General features: G+C 45.8%; 1 protein-coding gene across 1 annotated transcript; it reads left to right on the top strand.

Moving 5' to 3' along the window:
• Positions 1 to 1,686: 1,686 nt before the first annotated feature.
• Positions 1,687 to 11,795, top strand: LOC136450012 (uncharacterized). Its single transcript, XM_066450259.1, has 14 exons — positions 1,687 to 2,162; positions 2,264 to 2,369; positions 4,300 to 4,392; positions 4,477 to 4,672; positions 4,833 to 5,011; positions 5,684 to 5,934; positions 6,155 to 6,339; positions 6,421 to 8,658; positions 8,760 to 8,843; positions 9,640 to 9,722; positions 10,291 to 10,360; positions 11,359 to 11,392; positions 11,474 to 11,548; positions 11,631 to 11,795. The coding sequence occupies exons 1-8, from the start codon at positions 1,703 to 1,705 to the stop codon at positions 6,589 to 6,591; spliced, it is 1,641 nt and encodes a 546-aa protein (XP_066306356.1). The 5' UTR covers positions 1,687 to 1,702; the 3' UTR covers positions 6,592 to 8,658; positions 8,760 to 8,843; positions 9,640 to 9,722; positions 10,291 to 10,360; positions 11,359 to 11,392; positions 11,474 to 11,548; positions 11,631 to 11,795.
• The last annotated feature ends 551 nt before the right edge of the window (positions 11,796 to 12,346 follow it).

Raw genomic sequence — 12,346 nt, 5'->3', positions numbered from 1 at the left:
TTTAAGAGCAAGGTATCCTCGCTCCCCTTCTAGTTTTTTTCGCATCGATTCGGTATGTATTAGTCGGATTTTTTAACGTAATAATCGTCATCACTTAGGGTTTCATTGTATCCATCAATATATGTATTATACAACCGTAGGATGATGCCAAGGCGTGAAAAAGCTAGCAAATCTAGGCGCATATAGTTATGTTATGGGTTCATTGTTGTGCATCAAATGAAAAACCCTAGGTTTATGGTTTAATGTTATCTGCTTTGGGTTCTTAGAACGAAATTGGTTGTATTGTAGTTATGGTTCTCATTGACATTTTTTTGTGATGTTTTGATTTATGTTTGTTAAATTATATCCGTTTTGTTAGATGCAAGAATTGTTTCGGGAGAAGTTTTGGCGAAAACGGGGTCGTCCTCGAGAATTATACCCCGACGCGTCTAGCAAAGATGCCCCGTCCCTCCTGACCTCCCTGTCCCTAACTGTGACTGTGGTTTCTCGGCCCATGTTTTCCAATCAAAACATCCGGACACAGCGGCGCGTTGCTTCTACACATGCAGTCGTTTTAATGTAAGAAATTGTTTCCACTATCCTTTTTCTTTATTTGTGTAAGTATGCTACTAATATTTTGTTGGAATCTCGTTGTGTAGAACCATGAGAGGTGCTTTTTCTTTCAGTGGATCGACGGTGCAGACAAGTTTGATCATAGTTACCTCCTTTCCGACGATTGGTTTAGAGGGAGACATCCACGTGAGCACTTCAAGCGGTGGGTTCCACCCCCCTAACCGCTGCAGGCGGCGGGGTTGGCGGTGGCGCGACCGACGACAGCGGTGGCGCACGCGGGATGCCCGGGGCTCCGCGCGGTGAGTCCGGCTCGACGGGCGCGGGAGGCACGGCGGCCGCGGGCGACGATGGAGGGCAGCAAGGCGGAGCGAGGGCGGCGGTGGAGGGCGGCAAGGCGAGCCGCGGCCAAGGCCAGCGGTGGAGCCCAAGGCGAGGCTAAGGCGAGGACGGCGGTGAAGGGCGGAGGAGGGCCGCTGGCCATGACGCGGGCGGCCAGCCGCGTGCAACGCCGCAGCGCGGGGCGGCCTCGGGGAGGCCGCGGGGCTCGGGGCGCGTGAGCGGGCGCGAGCGGCGGCGATGGAGCTCGGCTCTGCTAGGGCGAGAGAGGGAGAGGAAGAGAGGCGCGGGGCCCATAGGTATTAAAGGCTCGGCGCCAGTCACTCTGGCGCCGAGCTCGGCGCCAAGATCTACGGCGCCGAGCTCGGCGCCAGAATGACTAGCGCCGAGCTCACTGCCATGTCATCTACCGTGCCCAGGAGGTCGGCGCCACGTGTTAGCTCGTGCGCCAGCATCAATGGCGCCGAGGTAAGGGTCTATTTTCTGAATTCTTTCCGCCAGGAGTCTATTTATGAGAAACTTAAAAAAAAAAAGATCTAAAATGTAAAAAATTCGGTCATTCAAACAAGTTTTTTGAAGAGATAATTCTCTATTGATTATGTGTATTGTTTCGTTGAAATAAACTAAGAGATTAGAAGCTGAAAAATAGTTTCTCCTAATTTTATGAAGTAATTCTCTATTGTGGTTTTAAGAATTTAGATTAAAGAATCGAAGAGAATCGCTTCTCTCGTACGATCATTCCAGTAGATTAAAAAGGAGCTCTGCCAGACCTTGAGGCGTCCCCTGAGCAGGCATAATCCAAACACACCGTAGCATGGGCTGGGCTGGGCTAGGCCGGAAATGTGAAAATCCGGTGCACTTGGTGCTCTGCCGCGCGGCCGCGCCTCAGGCCCCAGCTGCTGATGCACCAGACCGCCTTTGCGCCGCAGCCCACGGATCGGCGCTTCTCCTCCCCGCCGCGCATCCCATGGCGCCGCCGGTCGCCGGCGTCGTGCGTCTCGCCGCGGCCTCCCGCGTGTTAGTCCTCTCCCTCTACCTGCTCGCCCGCCTCCTCTTCCACCCCTACGACACCTCCGCCACTCTCCACCCACCCTGCCTCTCCTCTCCCCCCTTGTCCCCGGATCCCAACACGCCCGTCTCCACCGCTATCTCGTCGCTGGCCGTGTGGGACGGCGTCCACTTCGCCCGCCCCGCGGAGTGCGGTTACGAGTACGAGCAGTCCTTCGCCTTCCTCCCGCTCCTCCCCGCCTCCCTCGCGCTCCTGGCACGATCGCGTAAGCCCGCTCGTCGCACTTCCCTGCCTCGCCTTCGTTCGGATGTCAATTTGTGCGCTTTATCTGATCTGGTTGTGGTGATTGATCCTTCTCCCGTGCAGTGTTCGCGCCGCTAGTGCCGATGCTAGGGTACAGGGCCGTGCTCGTGCTCTCCGGCTATGTCCTCAACAACGTCGCATTCGTTGTTGCCGCGGCCTACTTCTACAGGTGTTCGTCGTCTGATAGACTTTACTGTTTTCGTGTTCACGCAGATTGTCACTGTTTCTATGCGTTAGATGAACTCTAGTACTACAGTTATGCACCTATTTGAGGGTTATTTGTAGCCAATTATTGGTTCTGTTGGGTTCTCCAAACATTTCGGTGGCGTTTGGATAGCTGCTGAGTTTGGGTTGAGGAAATGAGATGGGTTATGATGGAGTAGGTTTAGGTTAGGGTTATAGAGTTTTTATCCCATTCCCCTGTTTGGATAGGATAAGTTAGTTACAACAGAAAAAAAAAACAGAGCATATTTCTTCCTGCTTGCTCGTGTTGTTTTTCGCTCATCCAAAATCTTCTCTTCCCTATCTTCCTGTTTGCTTTTGTTGCTTTTCGCTCATCCGAAACCAAGTAGTACCAAACAGCAGTAGAAGCAACGCTGCAAAATCCAATAGAATCCATTAAAAAAACAAAGAAAAAATGGAGAATGCTCAACCAGGCCGCACGGATACGAATACTGGCCTTATCTGTTCAGATGCGAAGAGTCCTTCATGGCTTCACCAATCACCAGAGGAGCGCTCGACCCGCAGCATGGGCGCAGTGGCGGGATGAGCTCCGCGCCACACTGCAGGGGGCTGGGATGCAAATCGCGTCTTCGGTGGCCCGCGCGACCTACGAGTAGCGGCTCCCAGAGTTCCGCGCGACGAGGCTGAGGCATGCCACAGCCGCGGCTCCGCCAGCTGCGCGACGAGGCGAGCAATTGCTCCCGGTCCCTTCTAGCCTCGAGGAGAGCCGAGCTGCTATCGATGTTGAGAGGAGCGGGAGGAATCGGCGTCGACCGTCGCCGTCAACAGCCAAGAGGCTTATCCAGATCGTAACCCACACCTCTCCATGGGATAGGATCACTGGGAAATAGGGTCTGCATTTCCCTATCCCTTACCCCCTTTATTTCCCTTTCCCACAAACCAAACAAGGGTTGTGATTTCCACCCTACCCCATATCCCTATCCTCACCTCCATATCCCACAATCCAAACGCCACCTTCGAGATTTGACTACGCTTGAGAGCATTGCACACTGGAATGCAGTAGCTGTGTTTCCTACACTTTATTGGCGATGCCAAGTCAGTGCTTTTGTGCAGTTCAAGAGCTGGTGTTCTTTGGTTGATAATATTTGGTGAGGTGCTTGTGGACTGAACTGGGCCCTTCTGTGGTGATGATTAGTTTCTTCTTGCCTGTTATACTATATTCTGGTAGTTGTACTGCAAAAGCAATCATTTGAAGTTTAGCGCAATCTGTTTCTAGTGTTTTTGTTTTTTGAAAGAAAGGTGGCAGGAGGCTCTGCCTATTCGCTTAAGATAGAAAGCAAGTTTTTAGTGAAAATTTATCCTGAGCTGCCAATGCCAGGAGGAGTGAGGCCTCCGGAGCACACAAGATGAAAAGAACAACAACAACAAAGCCTTCAAACAAGTTGGGGTAGGCTAGAGTTGAAACCCAGCAGAAGCAATCAAGGTTCAAGCACATGAATAGCTGTCTTCTAAGCACTCCTATCTAAGGCTAAGTCTTTGGGTATATTCCATCCTTTTAAGTCTCCTTTTATTGCCTCTACACAGAAAGAACACAGAAAGAAAAAAGTGCCCAAAGCAGTGAACACAACTACTCAGACACAAAAACTCCCGTGTCTCCTTTGCTTGTCTTGTTTACATATCCTTTGTCGGTGACCTCTGATGGCACGAGGCTGGCATGCTGGAAGATGCAGCAATTTCTTTCTTTCCAAATGTTGATTCCATTGAAGAGTTTTCTACTCGCTACAAGCCTACAAGTTTGCAGTTTTTCACTATTCTTGATACTATCCGATCGTATGGTCATAAATGTCGAAAGTTAGACCAACCCTTTCTGAGCATCACTGCATTACTAAGGCAACTACTAATTCTTGTTGGTGCAGATTGTCTGTGCTAATTTTGAAGGACCAGAAAGCAGCTTACCGAGCATCTGTTCTGTTTTGTTTCAACCCTGCTTCTGTGTTCTACTCATCATTGTAATATTCTTTTCCTTCACCAACACAAGGAAAGAAACTCATGAGTTTGGCATATCATAACAGATAAATTGTTGTTTTTGGCAGGTATTCAGAAAGTCTTTATGCACTTTTTTCTCTTGGAGGCATGTTCTACCTGTTTTCGGGTGCTCATACTGTTGCAGTGATAATGCTCACTCTGTCTGGTTCAGCTAGGTCAAATGGAGCACTTAATGCTGGTTATTTCTGTTTTCAGGCTTTGCTACAAGCATATGATGCCGTTGTCCAAAAGAAAAGGCCATTGGTATGTTCTACTTCAGTTATTAACTTATTATTATGAATAATAGTATTTGGCATGAAGAGACTAAATGACATACCATATTGCATTAAATTATCCTTCATTTCCATAAAGAAGCCATCAGCAAAGACATACTTGTTTAATAACTTCTCTTTGTTTTGGCCAGTTGGCGATGCAGGCCCTTGTGATTGGAGCTTTGCGCTCCATTTTCATATTTGTACCTTTCTTTGCTTTCCAAGCATATGGATATTTGAACATATGCGTACATGGGAGCTCAGAGGAATTGAGGCCGTGGTGCAAAGCAAAATTTCCCTTGTTGTATGGATTCATTCAGAGCCACTACTGGTAATTGTTTCTATATAAAAATAGTTAGAATTGGTATTGGCATAATAATCTGTCAAAACTAGCACCTCTTCATCCTTTTTGCTTACCTCTGGAATTATACTATGGTAGCGGTAGAGTCTTACCGCCTGTGACCGGAAGGTCCCGGGTTCGAGTCGCGGTCTCCTCGCATTGCACAGGCGAGGGTAAGGCTTGCCACTGACACCCTTCCCCAGACCCCGCACAGAGCGGGAGCTCTCTGCACTGGGTACGCCCTTTTAGTCTTGCATCACCGTATGATTATATGCTGGCTCTATGCATACTTTGATTGATGTTTTTTTTTTGTAGCCATAAGAAATACATATTGAAAACATATTTCATGGAATTTGACTTGCTTCTTCATTCACCCTAAATTCTATTGCACGTGCCTAGTGGCATAGTCCTTTGCTTATGCCGAACCATGTTGTATAACACATCTGCTGGGATGAACATTGGGTACACTATGGAAACCCCATCCTCCTTTGTGTTACTTTAAATTCTATTGAAATATTTGTCTGTTCACCATTTCTCAAGGATGTCGATGTTGTATGAGTTGTCTCTCATAAGATAAACATATTTTGTCTCTCTCTAGCATCCTTAAGTCTTAACTCTTAACTCTTAACTGCTCCTTATAAGTTACTTATGGTTTCTTTTTAGGGGAGTTGGTTTCTTGAGGTACTTCCAAGTGAAGCAGCTGCTGAACTTTCTCTTGGCTTCACCAGTACTTTCTCTTGCGGTTTATTCTATTGTCCATTACACAAAATTGCTTCACCGACTTCTCCAAACAACTACCATCCACAAGCAGATTATCACTGCTCTGGAGGAAAGGTCAGTTGTGTCATATAGAAGATCCGATGATGTGACAATTTTGAGTGAGCTTTCTGCTGGCCTCACTAAGAAAGCACAAGGTACTATTGCAATCTCAACAATCTACATTTTGCTTTGCTTTGAGAGGCTATCTTGATGTCAAGTCTATTTGAACTGACCTAACATTTTTTTTAAAAAAAATTGCATGTATTTTTTTATATAGTGAGAAGCGTACAATATTGAAGTGATCTGTAGATACACCTTTTTTTTAGAAGAATAGCAGGGCATAAAGCCTTTAACCTTACAATATTTCTTGGACAGGAAACTCTACGGTTAAACAGAGAAAATCAGTTGCCACCGAGAAAGCTTCTGCAACATTCCATGATACCATGTCCCCTAACCAAAATATGGAAGAGAATCAGGATGCATGCTCCATATTACTACTTCCATTCGTTCTGCATCTGGTCTTCATGACATTCACAGCCTTCTTTGTGATGCATGTCCAGGTTAGTATATGATCTTCCTCATTAAGGCAAAGCTTATCTGAATCCATGGCTTGCATACCAACTTCCGTTCATTTTATGCAGGTGTCCACACGGTTTCTATCTGCTAGTCCGCCGATTTACTGGGCTGCTGCGCACATTTTGGCTTCTCCGAGCCGCTCCTCCAAAAGATGGGGCTACTTGATTTGTGTCTATTTCATCGCATACATTCTCCTAGGTTGTCTGCTTTTCTCCAACTTCTACCCTTTCACGTAAGAACGCCGGGGGACCCCAGATGCGTTATCTGAATCCAATAGTGAGCACTGCTGCAGTGGTTGTCTGCATTGCTCATCTGTTTATCAGGTGGATTATCTCTACTAGTTGGACGGACCTGAAGGTTTCCCTAGCTAGGTGCTTCCCTGGTTCAGCAATATTGTGCGTTGACTACTTCACTCGCTAATGTATCCTTACATATGTGGGGTACGTATGTTTTTCTTGCATCGGGTTATGAAGGGGCCACTAGCTTTAGGATCAGAAGGTGGAGATGCAAAAGACAGCATCAGTCCGAACGGATTTAGCTGAGCTGCAAACTCCAGCTCGCTCTCCAAATAATCTCGATGCGCACACACGGTGATACGTATCTGTTCTCAGTTACCAACCTGTTCCATGAATGAATATGATCCAAAAACACGTCATAATCTCCCGTTCCTACACAGGCTCGTTTTCCTAATAGCAACATGTATGTAAATATCCTGGGGATCGATCTTCGCAAATTCTTTAATGACACCATCTCTCCATCTGACGAAATAACGCCTTTTGATTCATTAGTCCTTCGTTCGTTTTCATCCACATACCATCCAAAGACTAGCTATATATATAAATATAAAAATGTCCATGAAAAGCAGTTGGCCATCGTTGTCCATGGATGCTCGTTAGCTAGCCAGCAGCGTCGCCATCGACTTTGCTAATATAATTAAAGATATGAAGGCACGCCGAATCGGCGGCCTTCTAGGGAGTCCACGTAAGTTCTTTTTATTTGATGCGTTAGATAGAGATTCCACGGCACAGATGAAGCGCGTCACAGTCGGTCTTCCTCCATGCATACTCTCTCTATAGATAAAAACAAGTTGGACAGATGAACATATTTAATGTCTCCCCTCTTTACCCACCGACCATGCTTGTACTTTACCCACCGACCATGCTTGTACTTTACGCATGCAAGTACGCGTGTGTGCGTGTTGTTGGGGTCTTACTTGCTTTGCATGCATGGCCGGTGCCCCAGCTGTACCCGGTCTTATCTCTGTGGGAGAGGTAAATTTTTTTTGCCTGTCCTTTCTCGCTCGCCGCACGCAATCCCACGGACCACGACCCAACGCGCTTTGCCTCACCCATGCGCTTGTGATCAGCGCAGGCCGCGCTCGTTTTCCCCAGTCCTCTTCCACTTCGGTCGAGGCCACCTCCTCCCCCCTTCGTCGGACCCCAGCCCGGTAGGCGGCCATGGGCAACCGTGCGTCGCGCTACAACCGCCCCGCCGTCCAGCAGCGGCCGGCGTCGCCGACCCCGCCCAAGCCCCAGACCCAGCCGTCGCCGCAGACGCATACGCAACAGCAGTACCAGCAGGCCCCGCCGCCGCCGCAGCAACCGCAGCCGAAGCAGGCGGTGGTCGCGGGGGCGGGGGCGAGGGCGGCGGGGCGCGTGCTGGGGCGGCCCATGGAGGACGTGCGCGCGACCTACACCTCCGGCCGTGAGCTCTCCTTCTCCTTGTGTGAGCATCGATTTAGCGTTTCCCGATTAATCGACGAAAAACGCTCTGCGCCTCGCCGTCTCCGTTTCATCCACTTCTCTACACTAGGCAGCCTGGCTGGCTCCCGTGAAAGAAAAATACAATCGCGCCTCGGCCCTCTTCTTCTGCCCTAGCCGCAGTGCGCAGATGTCGCGCCGGCCGGCTCGCCGTCGCCGCCTCTCCCTTAGCCGCAGTCCGCGCAGATGCCGTGGCCGGCCGCCTCGCCATCGCCACCTCCTCGCGTTCTTCCCCGCAGGCGGTGCAAGGGTCCCAGTCACCACAACTCCTCCCGCCTCACCACTACGCTTGGCTGCTCCACGCTCGGCGGCTAGATCCGTGGCTAAGGGGCTGACCACGCTCGGAGGTGCGGTTTTGGCTAGCTGGCCAAGGGCCCGGATCCAAGCCAGCAAGGGAGGATTCGCAACCGATCCGCGGGCTTCTGCTCTCCACGAAGTGAGTAATTTCGGTTCTTCGGCTTCTCTGTTCGTTTCCTAGCAGTTTTCTTCACAATGAGGTCGCCCACAGCAACAGGATTGGGATAAGGTCGCCCACCACAACAGGTTCATATATTTGCTTTACCATATCAAAGTTTTATGCCTCATCAGTTTTTCTGCTTTCTCTGATCTACTATGGTGGTTTGCTGATGTTTTGCTGCACCTAGGATACCCTGTCTGTTGATGGACAGAGAAATATCCTATTACGCGCTGACAAGTGAAAGCATATGTGATTTCTTTGACATGTTAAGGTATTCTATATATTTAGCTATTTTGTATATAATCTAAATTTCATTTGCACCAGTGTAGCAGTGTAGTGTATTTAGATGAAACTTGCCTAAGATAAATCTATAGGAACTACTCTTTCAAATGTATTCCTCTTCCTATTTGATTCTCCCCCCCCCCCCCCCCCCATAATTTACAAAGTATTCAGAGATCTCGCATCTGTGCCGCCATCTGTCGTCTTGCTCTCTGTGATGCCTGACGTTTTTAGATTCTGGCTGTGAGATTTTTAGTGATAAATGTTTAGAGATTGAGTTTGTAAATAGTGTTCAGTTTCTATTGAGTATTGCCTTAATGACTTCACATCATTTTTCCTTTCATGTACATTGGGCATTAACTAGCTAAATCATATTGCCAAAATATGATAGATAGGTTTTTGCAGTGTTCATACAAGTTAATTGGTGAGGGCAATGAACCATTCTTTGTTGTTGCCACTTGCCAGCCTCTTATTAGATAACACTGAAGCTAGGTCTTATAAGTTTGCTTCTGTTAACTGAAAACTCCAATAACATTTATTGTCTTTTCCTTTCTCTGTGCAGATTACAATTTATATAAAAAAGACTCAGTGTTACCTTTGGTTCTTAATGTTTCATATGCCAGCCTCCATGTTTACAAAAAGTTACAGTGCAAAGCAATATTATTTGCATTCACCTGTGAAGTTGGGACAAACAACCTGCTTTGTATATTAGTCTCATGTTTTCATACAATTGCTATTTCATGACTGATGCAGCCTCAACTAAGACGTTTTTTTTCCTTTGATTTCAGGTCATTTCCTTTTCAGATTGTGGAAAGGGTGTTGTAATGCGTGTTGATCGCACATGACACTGACCTGCCATTCTGGACGACAGGTACGCTGCTACGATTCAATTCGTTGTATTGCTCACTGTCATACCTCATACCTTACCATCATTCTTTGAGTGAATGGCTTTTTAGTGCACCCTTTGAGTTTAGCTTTGGAATTGCCTACCAGTTAGCTTAGGATGTTAATTGGATCAGTATTCTATGCATCCTTGATTATGTTTCCTGCATGTCTTCAATTCGTATTCCGCCCAACAGAGATTGGATGCCAAGGAGAGAGATGTTCTCAAATATTACTGCTTAAGGTCTGTTTGCTTCCCAGGAATTGAGAAAAATTAGGAATCTAATAGTGAAATGGAAAACATTTTTTAGACATTGGTTTCAATTGATAGGACCCAAACAGGCCCTTACATTCATTTTCTTGCGTCGAATGTATCTTGATTGATTTTTCTTCCATGGAAATGACTACTGTACGGCAAAAGTTCATTTTTGTTTTCAAATACCATGTCACAATACCTTTACTTGTACTTTCACACACCAAATATGTGGGCATAGCGCTACTTTCACAACACCATATATATTCTTATTAGCTTTGTTCTGACCTTCATTTTTTTGCAGTTCAGTTTTTTTGCACCATGGCACAACAGACTTGATAAGTCTCTTTTAACAAGAAAAATTCCTTCTCAAGGTACTGCATGTTTTTGTTGGTTAATGCTATTATATTCTTCTATATGAGCAGAAGTGGTGAGTCCGTGTTGGTCCCTATGTTGCATTAGTAGAATATCTGACCAAATTACAAATATGGCTACTTCTGTATCGTAATTACCTGCTGCCTACTCTGGGCCCTTCCCCCCCCCCCCCCCCCCCCCCCCCCCCCCAAAGATTGCTGATGTTTTAGCCTAAAACAGTGGTTAGCAATCTTTATTAAAGTGCCATCTTTGTTCTGTAACCTTCATTGGTCTGAATATTTGGTATCTAATCATTCTCTAATAAGCAAATCAGTTAAGTTCAGGTTAACACAGTTACACTCTCAGGCATGTATCAATGATGATGGCTTGCTGTACAGTCTGATTGCTTTGGGGTTCCTTCTCAAGTGCTCAGAGCCTCAATGAACGATATGAACTGCTTAGTCTGTTCTGTTTTGTTTTTGAAGACTCAATTATCTCGCCCTTTTATCTGGGATTGTGCGGTCATCTGGGGATTGCGCATTATGATATTGAGGATGGGATTTCCACGATTTGCTACAGTCAGTTGGTTTTATAAGGTGTGGTTATTAATTGAGAGCTTGTATGGAAAGCTAAAATCGTCCCATTATTTTACCTAGTGTCCTGTAACTGATTGACATCAGAGCTTGGGCATAAGCGCATTGTTTGGAATACTGGACATAGGAGCGTTAATGATTGGTGATCTGGCTTATGGTGGTACAGTGACTAGGAATGTACCTGGAGTTCAATGCTTGGGGAATGAGTTTTCTTCCTACCTCGGGCACACTTCAGATGGTTGCTGTAGTTCATATATGCACTTTTGACATTATTATACAACAAAGTTACACTTGCATGGAACTGAACGCTTCAATTTTCGTGAGCTTTTATTGCTTTCGTTCCACGCGCCGTCATGGCTTTTGGAACCAAGTTGTTAAAGCTGCATTTTGGATATTGAATCAGTTGTTTCTGGAACGTTTTGCAGATCACTAGCAAGATCCAAATCTCCTAATGCTTCTGTAAGTTCCCTTCATCATTTTGATAATATTTTTTTGTTATTTTTGTTGCTTAATTTTATTTCTGCTAAAATGTCTATATAGCCCGTGAATGGTGAAGCAGCAAGCCCCAAGAAGCAGAGTCCAAGCAGGAGCCCATCTGGCTCACGCTCTCCTGATGTAAAATGATTCTATTCTTATTTTCTGTACTTGTTAATAGCAAACACAGCTGAACTGACAACAATTCGATCAAAATTTGCAGGCGAAACCTGAATAAAATTGATATGCTGTCGAGGATTGCAGATGTAGTCCAAAGATCTTCTTTTCTGGACACTTGTCCTCCATATTGTTCTACTTCCATCCTTGTCTTAGCAACAGTACCAGATTCGACGATATTAACTATCAGTATCAAGTTATTTCCCATGCATGCAGAGGCGTCCGTACTTGTGTTATAGTTTTTGCTCTTTTCACTTATAATGTAATCCTAGCCAATGTTGTGTTTTGAATCTAAGTGTGTTAGTTGCTTGTGCCCAACTTTATTAAATACTTTTTTCCACTAACATGTCATTGATTTGGTGGTCTAGAATAGGCACCATGTAATGACAACCAACCTCTATGTTCGTTTACAACATTGTAATGAAAAAAAACTATGTTAGTTTTTCTTCCTATATTTTCTCATTTAATGTACCAAATAGACCAGCCTTTCTTAGCAACACGATGAGAAAACATATTAGACATATGAGCCATATTTCCTAAGATTTTTTCCTATACCAAGCACATCACCCGCAGCGAAGCGCGGGCAGATTATTTGTATGGAAGCCAAATTGGAAAATTTTAAAGGGAAACCAATCCAAACATACAAAAAATAAAAAAAGGCGAAAAAAGGATTAGATAAGTGTTCAAATAATTCTTACCATTATCATTTATGAATAATTAATTTACACCAAATGAATACCAAATTTACACCCTAAACAAAAA

Source organism: Miscanthus floridulus, chromosome 5, assembly GCF_019320115.1.
Source record: "Miscanthus floridulus cultivar M001 chromosome 5, ASM1932011v1, whole genome shotgun sequence".
Classification (NCBI taxonomy): Eukaryota; Viridiplantae; Streptophyta; class Magnoliopsida; order Poales; family Poaceae; genus Miscanthus; species Miscanthus floridulus.
Note: the sequence above shows the minus strand (reverse complement) of the source record. Positions and strands in the feature narration are given on the sequence as shown.

Coding starts and splice junctions, on each gene's coding strand:
- LOC136450012 (XM_066450259.1), top strand. CDS start 1,703: ATGGGCTGGGCTGGGCTAGGCCGGAAATGTGAAAATCCGGTGCACTTG. Junction 4,673..4,832: donor TCCAAAAGAAAAGGCCATTG/GTATGTTCTACT, acceptor TGTTTTGGCCAG/TTGGCGATGCAGGCCCTTGT. Junction 5,012..5,683: donor TTCATTCAGAGCCACTACTG/GTAATTGTTTCT, acceptor GTTTCTTTTTAG/GGGAGTTGGTTTCTTGAGGT.